The sequence below is a fragment of the Heterocephalus glaber genome, unplaced genomic scaffold (assembly GCF_053883595.1).
Source record: "Heterocephalus glaber isolate CG9 unplaced genomic scaffold, H.glaber_assembly_v1.0 deba00001543, whole genome shotgun sequence".
NCBI classification, from domain to species: Eukaryota; Metazoa; Chordata; class Mammalia; order Rodentia; family Bathyergidae; genus Heterocephalus; species Heterocephalus glaber.
Window position 1 is genome coordinate 8,470,463 of NW_028258336.1, and position 12,056 is coordinate 8,482,518.

At 37.7% G+C, this 12,056-nt stretch overlaps 2 protein-coding genes across 2 annotated transcripts in view; one reads left to right on the top strand and one right to left on the bottom strand.

The window, feature by feature from the left end:
• Positions 1–4,133: 4,133 nt before the first annotated feature.
• The window catches only part of Ndufaf2 (NADH:ubiquinone oxidoreductase complex assembly factor 2), a 198,520-nt gene continuing 190,597 nt past the window's right edge, over positions 4,134–12,056 (bottom strand). Inside the window, exon 4 of the mRNA XM_004862893.3 lies at positions 4,134–11,323. Within this exon, the coding sequence (XP_004862950.1) occupies positions 11,072–11,323 (252 nt within the window). The 3' untranslated portion in view covers positions 4,134–11,071. The remainder of the gene's footprint in view (positions 11,324–12,056) is intronic.
• Positions 4,821–6,785, top strand: Smim15 (small integral membrane protein 15). The gene has a single exon (XM_087189584.1). The coding sequence runs from the start codon at positions 4,821–4,823 to the stop codon at positions 5,043–5,045; it is 225 nt and encodes a 74-aa protein (XP_087045710.1). The 3' UTR covers positions 5,046–6,785.

Genomic DNA, 12,056 nt, shown 5'->3' on the forward strand with positions numbered 1-12,056 from the left:
GGTACATGCTATAGATAACAACAGGCAGATGAATCTTCCATTAACATATTTAACCCAAGTTGTTTGTGTGTCAGGCCAGTTGTAACTTGAGGATCCACTGTATCACTAAAACCTGATTACTTCTCAAAGTTACATAAATATGCTTATTAATAAATGTATCTGCATCATGTTTCAATGGAAGGAAAAAATTTCATGAACTAAAACTAAGGAAGAAATCAATTCCATCAAAATAAGTCAAAAATAGGAATAGTTACTGCAGGGAAAGAAGCACATGTACAGGCAAAAGAATTCTGTCTTCTAATCTAGAGTAAATAATTATATTATTACAACAGTAACTTATTCAGATTTCACTCATACACAATTTTAACATGAGTTAAAGAGGAATGTATTTGTATCTACAAACAGAAAAGAATTTTAAAACAAATGGTACAAGACTGCCAGGCTTTACCTTCTCAAGCAAAAAAACCTTAGAATTTGTAATGCTCCATTTATAAAATATAATTGCAATAGAGTACACTTGTGCTAATCAGGCCAGTGGCTTAATAGGCTACACAGAAATTACTCTTATGCAAAGTCAGAACCTACTTAGTTAACAATGTAAGGTTTAGTTAATTTGGTTAAATTTGCAAAAGATTTAAAAATAAAGCAGAATTTATTTTCTTGTCATTATAAATGGTATTCTGAAAGTCATTTCAGAGAATAAATAACAGGTTAAGGATCTTTTTGAATAAATAAGACTTTAAGAAAACCATCAATGATGTGCCTACTAAATATACTTTACTATAATGCTGTTTTTTGAAGTTTCAGTTGGACAAATGGTCCAATTCAGTCTACTTTAGATGTTTAAAGACGAAAAGATGCTAGGGAGGTCACTTAGCATGCTTTCTACACAGAAAAGAGGGAATAGGCTCCCAGAGATTTATCAGAGTACTGTATATAGAGATCAGTATTGAGACTCACAAGCTGAGACTCTTCAATATAGAACGGAGTCCACAGTATCATAACCAATCTTAACAACACCTTTTGTTAAGGTAATATAGACTGCAATAAGGAGCTCAGCCATGGCAACTCCTAAGCTACTGCTGGGCTTGCCACTTGACTGAAAAGGAGACCACGAAGACATGGTCTACTAGATTATAGCCAACGAGCTACAGAGAGATGTTCTCTTTTTACGCCTTTAATCAGAAATACAGCAGAGGAACTAACTACTAGGAGGTAGTACATGGGAGAGTATCCAAGATCAAAAGAAAAACCTACACACTGGCCTCTGGAGTGAGGGACATTAAAATAATAAAATTCTGACAACATCCTGGAGTCACCGTTTGGGGAACTTTTATCAGTTTATCCTAGCAAGCAGTTTTCAGCGACACAATCCAGTGACTGGGTCTGCTTTTTTTGACTACCATGGACATAGGCTAGATCTAAACTATCATCTGGATTTGCAAACAAGAATAAGAAAACAACTGCTGGTAATACAACATACAAACATTAACATATGTCCAACGATTCTTAGATTATCTGCCAAGGCCTGTTCCTTGGTAAACAATAGTTACTGTTGTTATACCTAGTTATACATGTTGCAACTTGCTCCTCAAAGAGAACATTCTATAGTCTTTCAGAATTAAAAACCTGCTTTATTTGGCACACAACAGTGAAGAGGTTTTGCAACATTTGTCAGAGGCTGTCAAACAGAGCAAGCAGTTCAGTGTAAGCAATCGCAAAATTTGAGCACCAACCAACTAGAACTAATCTTTTAGTTCCTGTAGAAGACATTATTCCCTCACCCTTTCTGTTTGTTGACTTTTGCATCCTTTTATTTGTGTAATGAAAAGAACAAGTATCTCTGTGGGAACTCTATGGCCTGCCAGTTTAATTATTTATCGAGTTTACTTTGGGCAAGTATCGACCATTCTTTTGTGAAATGAGTTAGACCCTTAAATCAAAAACAAACAACAAAAAACCGACACCCCCCCCCCCCGGGCAGCATTTCCCCCTAGTAATCAGGTTCAGCGGATTCACCCCGATTCTGCTGCTGCTTCGCCTCCCACGCAGGACGATTTAACTTATCCAACTACAAGAGACGTAGGACGTGGGTGTGAACCACAGTGAACTCCCCAGAGTCCTTCAGGAACCGTTCTGTGAGCCTCGCCCTGACTTCGGGTGGTACGCGGGTGCCACCTCCTTGCCGCGCCAACCCCAACCACCGACGCCCGGCTTCAGCGGGGTGCTTCCCTCGGACTGGGGCAAGGGCGGAGCTTCGAGCAGATTCGGCCGCAACGGGCCCCCTCGTCCACCCTTTAGCCCCACTGGAGGCACGGGCCTCCGACTCAAGCCCCGGACCCCGGCGCCGCTGCTCGCTCCGCGCGGCCTCACCTGCCGCTCCCCGGAGGTCTCCGCACCGCCCTCCCCGCGCCCCCACACCCCTGTCCAGAGCGTCGCGGACCCAGGGCCCACCCAGAGACAGCGCAGCCGGAAACTGGCCCCGTGACTTCCTCACGCCAGTCTCCTAGAGGGCCCGCTCGTGGGCGGGGCGCGAGGACAGCGACTTCCGCTTTCCTGCTTCCGGTGTGTGGTGAGTTGGGAGTGGGAGTCGGATCCTGTGGGCTGCGATGTCGGGGGGCTGCTGGTCGCTGCGCTTGGCCGAGGCGCAGTTGTGGCGGCCCGGTCCGCCTTTTCAGGGGCCCTTATTCTGGGAATCTTCCCTGGCCCGCGGCCACGAGGGCTGAGCCTGCCGGGACGAGGGACAGGGGCGAACGTGGCCTCTGCGCTCGCAGCTCTGTCTGGGGAAGGGAAGAAGAGTGAGCGAGGTGGGGTGGGTGGGGTGAGAAAGGGGGGAAGGATGAAGTGGCTGGCCGTCTAGGACCACTGGCGGCTGCTTTAGGCTCCTCGCGGGGCTGGTGGGTAGATGAGCACTGTGGAGCTTTTTGGGAGGAAGAGCAGTATTTATTCCCAAAAGTGTGGGAGGCACGGGGGTCTGGGTTCGAAGCAACGAAAGTGTGGAGTGTGGACTGTAATTATTTCTAGTAATGCTTAAAACAGCAAACCAGTTCCTGCGGTCCCGCTTTACTTTTTTGCAAAGTTGTTTTGCTTCTTTCTGAAACTTGTATTAGTTCTTACTGAGCTGGAGAAGAGTGATCGATCTCAGCGTTACCTGGTTCCAGCTGTGGGTGGGAGCTTTATGAAGTCGGGGGCTAGGATGTTTAACGTCTTAGGCATTTCGGTGAGTCTTCAGTTGAAAGCAGGGCATGCTTTTTAAAAAACTTTATTTTTTTATGTGAAGAAACGGAAAAGATGTTAAAAACTAGTGAGTTTTCTTGAGGTGATGGGATTGTAGATAATTTAAAATTTGTTTTGTTTATAAAGGACACGAATTTTATACTAGACAAACCTTCAAGGAGTAAAACCAAGTGTTTGATTTTGTAATGATATACCTAATCCAATAAATACATGAATGAATGTCAGGGTTTTTTAGGATAGGAAATTCAAGCTCTGCTGATGTATATGATGTGTAATATGTGAGCCACCATATCTTTTTATGTCAGGGAATTTGATAAATTTATTATCGAAATAAGTAATATAGAAAATACCTTTCAATAATTAATTATTTTCTTACAGGACGCTTGCAGTTCTGGTAAACTCAAGTTAGAAATAGGTATTAGAAGCTTGTAATAACCAATTTTACATGTCATTTATAGATTCCATATATTGAATTTAGAAATTTCCTTTTTAAAAATTTCTTAGTTATCCTCAAAGTTGTGAATTAATGGTCTTTTATCCTTTCCCACTCGTCCACTATGTAGAATTTGAACTTCTCAAGAGTGTTTTAGAACTAAAGAATAGGGGTCATCTGAAATTTATTGGCTCCCAGGACAAAGTTGGAGATTACTGCTCAAGCATAAGGTAAGTGATTTTTTTTTTTTTTGTAATCCCAGCTGAAATTTTAAGTGGTTGTATCTACACCCACTCCCTATCCAAGTATTCTTATTCTCTCTTTTGAATGGAGGCTGATACAAACATGAAAGGTAAGGAAGCCTTTCCAGCAAAATAGGAAATGTCACTCAAGTCCACACTATTCTTTTGCAAGACAGCCCTCCCACACCAACTCAAAAAAAAAAAAACATAACTCGTGGCACTTGTAATGGCTACTTCTTTTCATTTATTAAAATTATGTTTATTTCAGTACATGTCCTCAAAGCGGAAAGGGCATAAAGTAACACATCGCTTTTTGCTTATACCTCTTGGCATATAAATACAGATATCGTCATGAGTCCCTTTCCCTTCTCTTTCATTACTGGAAATAGCTACCTGTTTTCTCCCTTTTTCTGAGAGCATTTCTCATGTTCTGTGACTTGTCTTTTTACAACTTGAAATTTGATTTTTACTTTTGTTAATTAGTACTTAGTAATTATAAGGATATATCAACAAATGGCAAACAGGATTCAGCTGTTTCCTGAAATGAGTGTGTGTGGAATTCAAAGTTCTTGAAGTCTGTTGCTACAGTCTTGCATTTAGGAAGCCTGTGAGAAAGCATAGTCCTTATGATAGAGTCTAAATGGCTTTTACTTTTATCTTCTGTAAATTTACATTTTTTTAAGTGTCACTATTCTGTTTTCCTAGTTGAATTATTTTTTCCTTAGTGGAGATACTAGTCCTTATTAAAATGGTACTAATTAATATTTTTTAAAAAACCACTAATGAGTGATAATGGAATTCTGAGTTAACTGGTATATGATATAACTTTTTCATAATTTGATTAACCATATGATTTCCCTCCCTCTTCCCCCCTTCCCTATCCCAGTTTTCCTAAGACTGCTACAGAGATGTTTGATGTAAAGGCTTGGGCTGAATATGTTGTGGAATGGGCTGCAAAGGACCCATATGGTTTCCTTACGACAGTTATTTTGGCTCTTACTCCACTGTTCCTAGCAAGTGCCGTCCTGTCTTGGAAATTGGCCAAGATGATTGAAGCCCGGGAGAAGGAGCAAAAGAAGAAACAAAAACGTCAAGAAAATATTGCAAAAGCTAAACGACTGAAAAAAGATTGAAGGGATGAACAGGCTCTGCAAACAGAAAGAAGTCATTTGGAAAATTAGGCAGCTTTGGAAGGACCCCTGAGGTTTCTTTGGATTTCACGGAAGTTATTACTGTCCATACAGAAGAATCATTCTGGAATGTGACCTCAATACTGTACTAACTTTCAGGCCTGGGCACAGATGTTTGTTGGTGACCATTGGCAGTTATTATAAATTAGTATTTGATTATATTGGTTGAGTATCACTGATGCCTAACCCAGAATACTCCAAAATCCAAAACTTTATATGCACAGATGTGATGCCACAAGTGGACAATTCCCCAGCTGACCTCTCATGGGTCTTAGTCAAAATACAGATGCACTAAAAATGTATAAAATTTCTTCCAGCCTATATGAAACAAATGAATTTCCTAAAGATGTCTCATTATGTATATGCAAGTATTCCAAAATCTGAAAACATCTAAAACATTTCTGGTTCCAGGCATTTCAGAGAAGGAACATTCAACCTGTAGTACGAATTCTTTATCATTGACTTAGTAATTTGCCATTTTGTAGCTATGTTCTGAAATAAAAACATCCTGTGGAAACAAATGACTTTACATTATGAACTCTATTCAAACTGATTTAAAACAGGGACCTGTTCTCTACAAAGGATATTAAGAATGTTAAAGTCAGGCCGGGGATTTAGGTCAGTGGTTCTGCTGCTTGCCTTGTAAGTGCAAGGTCCTGAGTTTGCTCCCTGGTACCAAAAAAAAAGTTAAAGTCAAACTTGTCCTCCTTGAGGTGAAAGTTTGCTTGGGCTTAAAAGATACAGTATATTAATCACATCTTTTATCATTATTGCTTATTTCTTAGAATCATTCTGGCTTTTTCAAAGTGAAATAATATTAACAAGTACATCTATTCTGTATTTTTCTGATTTTAGCCTTTGAGACAGTAATTATCAAGACATTCTGCATTTTTAAAAATTTTTAAAAGAATTTTCTTATTTTGACTATGTACAGTACCACCTACTAGATATAATGATTTTTGTACCCAGAAACACTGCCACTGTCTTAGTGATGAGTTGTGGAGTAACACTATGATTTAAAACTTGCAGTAAAAATGCCAAACACTGCATTACCTTGGAAGCTGTTTTTGCTTGTGCTAAAACTGAAATAGTTAAAATATCACATAATTTGCTCATTATATAGGTAATGCTTTTGTTTTTATTCCATTTGTTTTATTTACGTGGTAATGATGTCCTGTACTTTTTGGTCAAACAGTTCGAGGTGAAAATTAAAACTTTTTTTTTTTTGGTACTGGGGATCGAACTCTGGTCCTTGGGCTTGCGCAGCAGGTGGCGAAACCACTGAGCTAAATCCCAGGCAACTAAAACATTTTTTTTTAAAGGAGCTCTTAAAGAGTTAACATTTAAGTCATACTTCATAAGTGGTAAAGGCCCAACATTTGGAAAAATTTGGTTGGGCATTGTAATTGCACAACAGGATAAATTATGTCAAAATAAGAATGTGCTACGGTTAGGTCCAGAACTAAAAGATCTTTCGATTAAGTAGTATAACCAGAACTTTTTACTATTAAACATGGCTTTTCTAAATGCATGGTCCAGTAATTTTATTTACTGCAGTATTTAATACCTTATTAATGTTTTCTGCACCTCTGATGATGAATTTTAAGTTACTGTGATTGTCCAACAGCTCTAATTTAAAAATGAAACTAGGTAGGAAATAAATTTGATACTTTTTTATAAGGAGGTCCTGAGTTTTTGTCTTTTTTGGGAGAGTAAGATGTGTAAATTAGACTTTTCAAAAGGTGGTGAATCTCAGTTGTAGCTAAACAATTCTAGAAGTTTGGGACAGTGTTTCAAACTTAAGAATTTAAGGCCTCTTGGGATGTTTACGGGTCAGTTTGAACAACAGTTTCTGCTATTATTGTTAGGTTCTGAGTTCTTACTTGATGGCAGTGCAGTCAACATACTGCAACTCTAGACACTGAAATAATGCAATTTTTAGTTACGAGTTATTCAGGTGATCTAGAATATGCTTTCATATTATTATTTAAATTAAAACTTGCTTATATAGAACTACTGGCCCCCATGGGTCTGCAGAGCTCATTTTAAGAAACTGGATTAAAATATATCAAATATATTTGAGTGTTTGTAGTCAAGCTATTCATGGAAAGAACTTATGTTTTGCTTTTCACATTTTAGAGTAAAAGTGTAGCAGAAGATAGTTATAATTTAGTTACTAAAGCAGAACCAATAAAAATTGGTTGTGATAATCTGAGTCTACAATTTGTGTTGTCTTAACACGTCCCAATTTTGTACTTTCTTGAAATAAGCTATTATCCAGCTTTTCTCAGCATTTTTTGAGCTTATACACATGAGATCAACAAAGTTTTACAATATTTGTATTTTTGTGTATGTTGGGGTATATAAAGTGCAGAATGCTGTGAGGTTTCGAATTCTTCAGAAAAATCCATCTTCTCACTGTAACACTGCAGTAATATTGTTGAAAGAATCCTGTTTATTATACAGAATACTTCTATCAAAAAAATGCCAACCTACTTAAGTATGCAGAAGTTCTAAGAACTAAATACAATTACATTTTATGGCTGGTTTTAGATTAAAAAAAGAAGCTATTCCAAGATCACTGTAACAAACATTTTCCAAAAAATAGAGGTTTGTGTGTAACATTTTGACCCATAGTGTCCATGTGAAACTTTAGCGTGACACTACTACCACATTGGATATGCTGTAAGGGCATTTTTTAAAAACTTACATTTTTTACAATGAGAAGCTAACTGAAAATAAGCTTAGGAAGCTGTGAGCTGGAAACCCAGTGCTGAAATAACAGTTCCTCGCCCCTTCCTTCCTTACACATGAAGTAAAGGAAAATGGCAAGGGGTACTTTACATCTACTCTAGTTCTCAATCAGGAAATCTGATCCTATTTAGGAATGATTGCTTTTATGTTTGCATTGGGTTATAGGGTCACTCTGACATATCTGGAATAAATAATAAGTTCTGCATTTCTCAAACATATTAAAAGAGTCCATGGTCTGATACTAAAATTTTTGGAAACAAGTGGAATTTACATCCAAGTTTCTTCCTGCAGCATTTTTTGGAGTCTTAATTTGATCACCATAGACTCCTTTATCCCCCCCTCCCCACAAAGAACATAAACACAGTTTGAAAAAGCCTGGTCTAAATAAATGCACGTTATATTTTAAAACAGTGTAGTTATTGAGATAGCATTTTAAAAAATTAATGTAGTTGTACTGATTCAAGGTTAATTACATCAAGAAATGACAAATCTATTAGTAAAAGTTGGAATTTAAAAAGATTACTTTCTCTGGTTTTGTTGGTTTTTCAGATGTCTAGGGCATAGCTAATTGGCTAGATTAAACCCAGAAGTCAGCAACATTTTTTGCACTTTAGAGTTTGTGTAATGGTAAGCCCATTATAGTAAAAATGAGAAGTGCGTTATGCATGAATGACAGAGGCAGAGAACTCCAGGAAGGATTTAGCTCAAGAAAGTATTTGAGGGTGTATGTGTCTTTCTTTTCTCCCCTCTTCCTCTCCCCCTCACCCTATACTCACTCCCTCCTCTTCCCCGCCTCTCCCCCTCTTCCCCGCCTCTCCCTCTCTTTTTGTGCTGCAGATTGAATCCAGGGCCCTTCAGAAGCTGGGCAGTGTTCTACCACTGAGCTACATCCTTAGCCATTGAGATTCTTTAATTAAGTTAACAGGAATATTTTTACTTTTAGACTAAAAATTTAAAAAAAAAATATGCTTGAAGTCTATCTTGAAAAAGACCTTTTCATAGTAAGAAACTTTAAATGTCCCAACATAGGGATTTTTCAGATGAAATATGTTGGAAAAGCTAATATTTAATATTTTAATTCTACTTAGCATGTGTCTGGCCTAAAAGCTAGATATTTTTTAAAAAGTTGTTTAGAAAGGCAAATCTTAATTAGGCTAAGATTATAGTTCAACCACTGAGCTAAATCCCTGGCCCCAAAACTTCTTGAGTACAAATTTTTTTTTGGTACCGGAGATCTAACTCGGGTCCTTGCGCTTGCACAGCGGGCGACGAAACCACTGAGCTAAATCCCCGGCCCCTATAGTTCATTTTTTATGCAGGACATTTAAGTCTGTTCCAACACCACCTAATAGCATCATTAGTCATCCTACATACACTGGTCTGGAGGAAAGGAGTATGGATGAATTATTACAAACTTCATTCCCACCTCGCAAAATCACTTTGATAGTACACACTCTACTACATGATGAGCCGATACCATCATCCTACTTTAACATAAAGCATGTTCCCACAAGGATTCTGGGCTGATTTTCTTTTGCTACTTATATAGAACAGGTATTTTAAAATGAAAACTAAAAATTAAAATTAATGTAAATCATGTCATGCTAATGCTTAAAAACAAACTACATGGGAAATATTTGCAGAAGATGTATATAGAATGCAATTAATAAGCTAATAGGAATTTGGCAGTAGAAACACTAATGTGTTAAAACAAATTTCCCTTGCAATCCAGGATTTAAGAATATCTTTCTCTCAATTCACAACTCAATTGTACTATAAATTACAGTCCATTTTATATTATTTATATTACTTAGTGACTAGTTCCTTTTTTGCCCCTATGGTAAAATGTAATATTACCTTCTATAACAAGGTAGCAAGATGAAATGTTTAACCTGGTATTAGCAGGACTGCTGGAACACTGGAATTATCACTTAGGGACTTTTTTTGGTCATGCAGTAAGTATGTTATGGTGATTTGATCATTCAATTGCTTGTTTAAGTATAAATACCTTATAAAACAACTGTTTTTCTGAAGTGTATTTTTTAGGAAATTATAATTTTTACCTGATATTAAGTAAAAATTCTAACCCACAAGTTTTAAGAATCCATTGTTAATACTTAATCTAAGGATTTCCTCATTTTATTCAGAGCAAAAAAACGTGGTGAATATTTATTCATTTAGTGAATACTGAACACCTACTGTACGTCAAAGACTATTGTATCCCAAACACACTATATTAAAATAAAATCAAAACCTTACTTGTGTACTCCAGGAAACTTATGAGTTCTTTACAAGAACTTTTGTGTACAATCAATGACATCTGTCCACATTTTTCTTCAGTATACAAACCAGAGTCCCAACTATCAGTGAAATTGCCTTCTACTTTGAGAACTCTTCCCTGTTTTCTTCTTCAAACTTTCATACTGATGGAACGCTCTAGTTCTTCCATTTCTCTCTCTTTATTGTCCTTTCAGATATTTCTGATGGATTGTGTCATAAATCTTAATTTGTGTCTTCAAACTTCAGCCACAGTTCTACCATATTAGCTGTTGTCCCATATTATCATCAAGGTCTTTATAGTTTCTTTTATTAGTGAAGTTTTCTTTGCATTGACATGTTTTATCCAAGCTAATGTTTTTGTTTTGTTTTGTTTTGTTTTGTTTTGAGACAGGGTCTCACTATGGAGTTCAGGTTGGCCTCAAACTTGTGATCTTCCTGGCTCAGTCTCCTGGGTGCTAGGATTACAGGTGTGCACCACCATGCCCAGCCCAAGCTTTTATATATATATTGATTAGTTCTCTGAGATCTCAACAATAGTTCTCCAGAAATAAAAATCTTATTTTTTCATTTATTTTGTATATGTCATTTGGGAGAGCTCACTGCCCTTATTCTACCAAGATGTATTTGTGGGTGGTTCCTAAAGGATCCAAAGGATCCTACATGTACTGAGCATTTACAACTCCATGACATTCCTCCAGGTAGTAAACCAAGGAGGGAGATGGTGATTACTAAATTAAGTGTAGGATTTAAGTCTAAAAGAATTTAGGCTTCTGTAGTTCATAATCTCATGTTTCTTATGCAAACTAAAATGAGCTCTTAAGCTTAATAGGAATACAGGGCTATTATAAGTTCAGTAACTATAACTCATTTTTAACATTTTATTTGTTAAAATAGTCCTATCTGTATAAGTGAAATGATTTTTACCATCGCACAATTCATTGATTGTGGCTCTTGCCATCTTGTGGCACCCAGGACCCTGGCTGGAAGGTTTTCCCAGTGCTGGTGGGTGTTGCTGAGGGTTCTTCTTTTCTGAAGTATGGAGCAGAGGCGTGCCCTTTAACTTGAATTTGCACTGGTGGAGGCAAGTGTCCCTCGTTGGCCTCTTTACTGAGGAACTTTTCTTCTTTGTAAAAATTTTTGCTTTTTATCTCCATTTCTTCTCTGTGCTTTTCATTCTTTAGTATTTCCTGCACATAGACAAACATGGAAAAATTATTAAATTTCTAATTTAAAAACCTAAAAACAAAGTTTTAAAAACAAGCCAATAAAAATAAAATGGTAGGGCCAGGTGTGGTGGTATGTGCCTGTAATCCCAGCACTCAGAAGGCTGAGGGAGGAGGAGCTCCACAAGCTCAAGGCCAGCCTGGGCTATACAGCGAGTTCCAGGACAGCCTGAACTGCCTAGCAAGACCCTGTTTCAACACACACACACACACACACACACACACACACACACACACACACGTGTATATACTTGATACTTGCTTTGGATTTAAATGTATAGATATGTGCACAAGTTTGAAAAAGCTATGATACATTACCATTAAAGTGTCCTTCATTTTATATTACAAAATAGAAAGGCATAAGGGACCACAGAATAGAAATATTTATTACCCAAAAGTAAAACAAACTATTTAACATGAGCAGAAGAGTGTAAGTTACTCTACCAAAGATTTTCTAAGCTTAACAGGTATTTTCTGCCTTAAAAGCCATCATCAGTGACTACTTTTCCACTGCACAGGAAGAGACATTGGAATGATCCTAGAAAGGGTCTCCCATGGGAACTAAAGCCTGAATGTTAAGGCCACCCTCTCCAGTGCCAGAGTTCACACACCCTACACAGGAGTTCCAGAGAGGAACTTTGCTGTTGGAAATGCTTCCTCAAATCACTGCAGCAACTGCTGTTCCTCAGGTTAGCTA

What these genes read in the sequence shown, in the direction of transcription:
- Smim15 (XM_087189584.1), top strand. Translation starts at nt 4,821, where the DNA reads ATGTTTGATGTAAAGGCTTGGGCTGAATATGTTGTGGAATGGGCTGCA.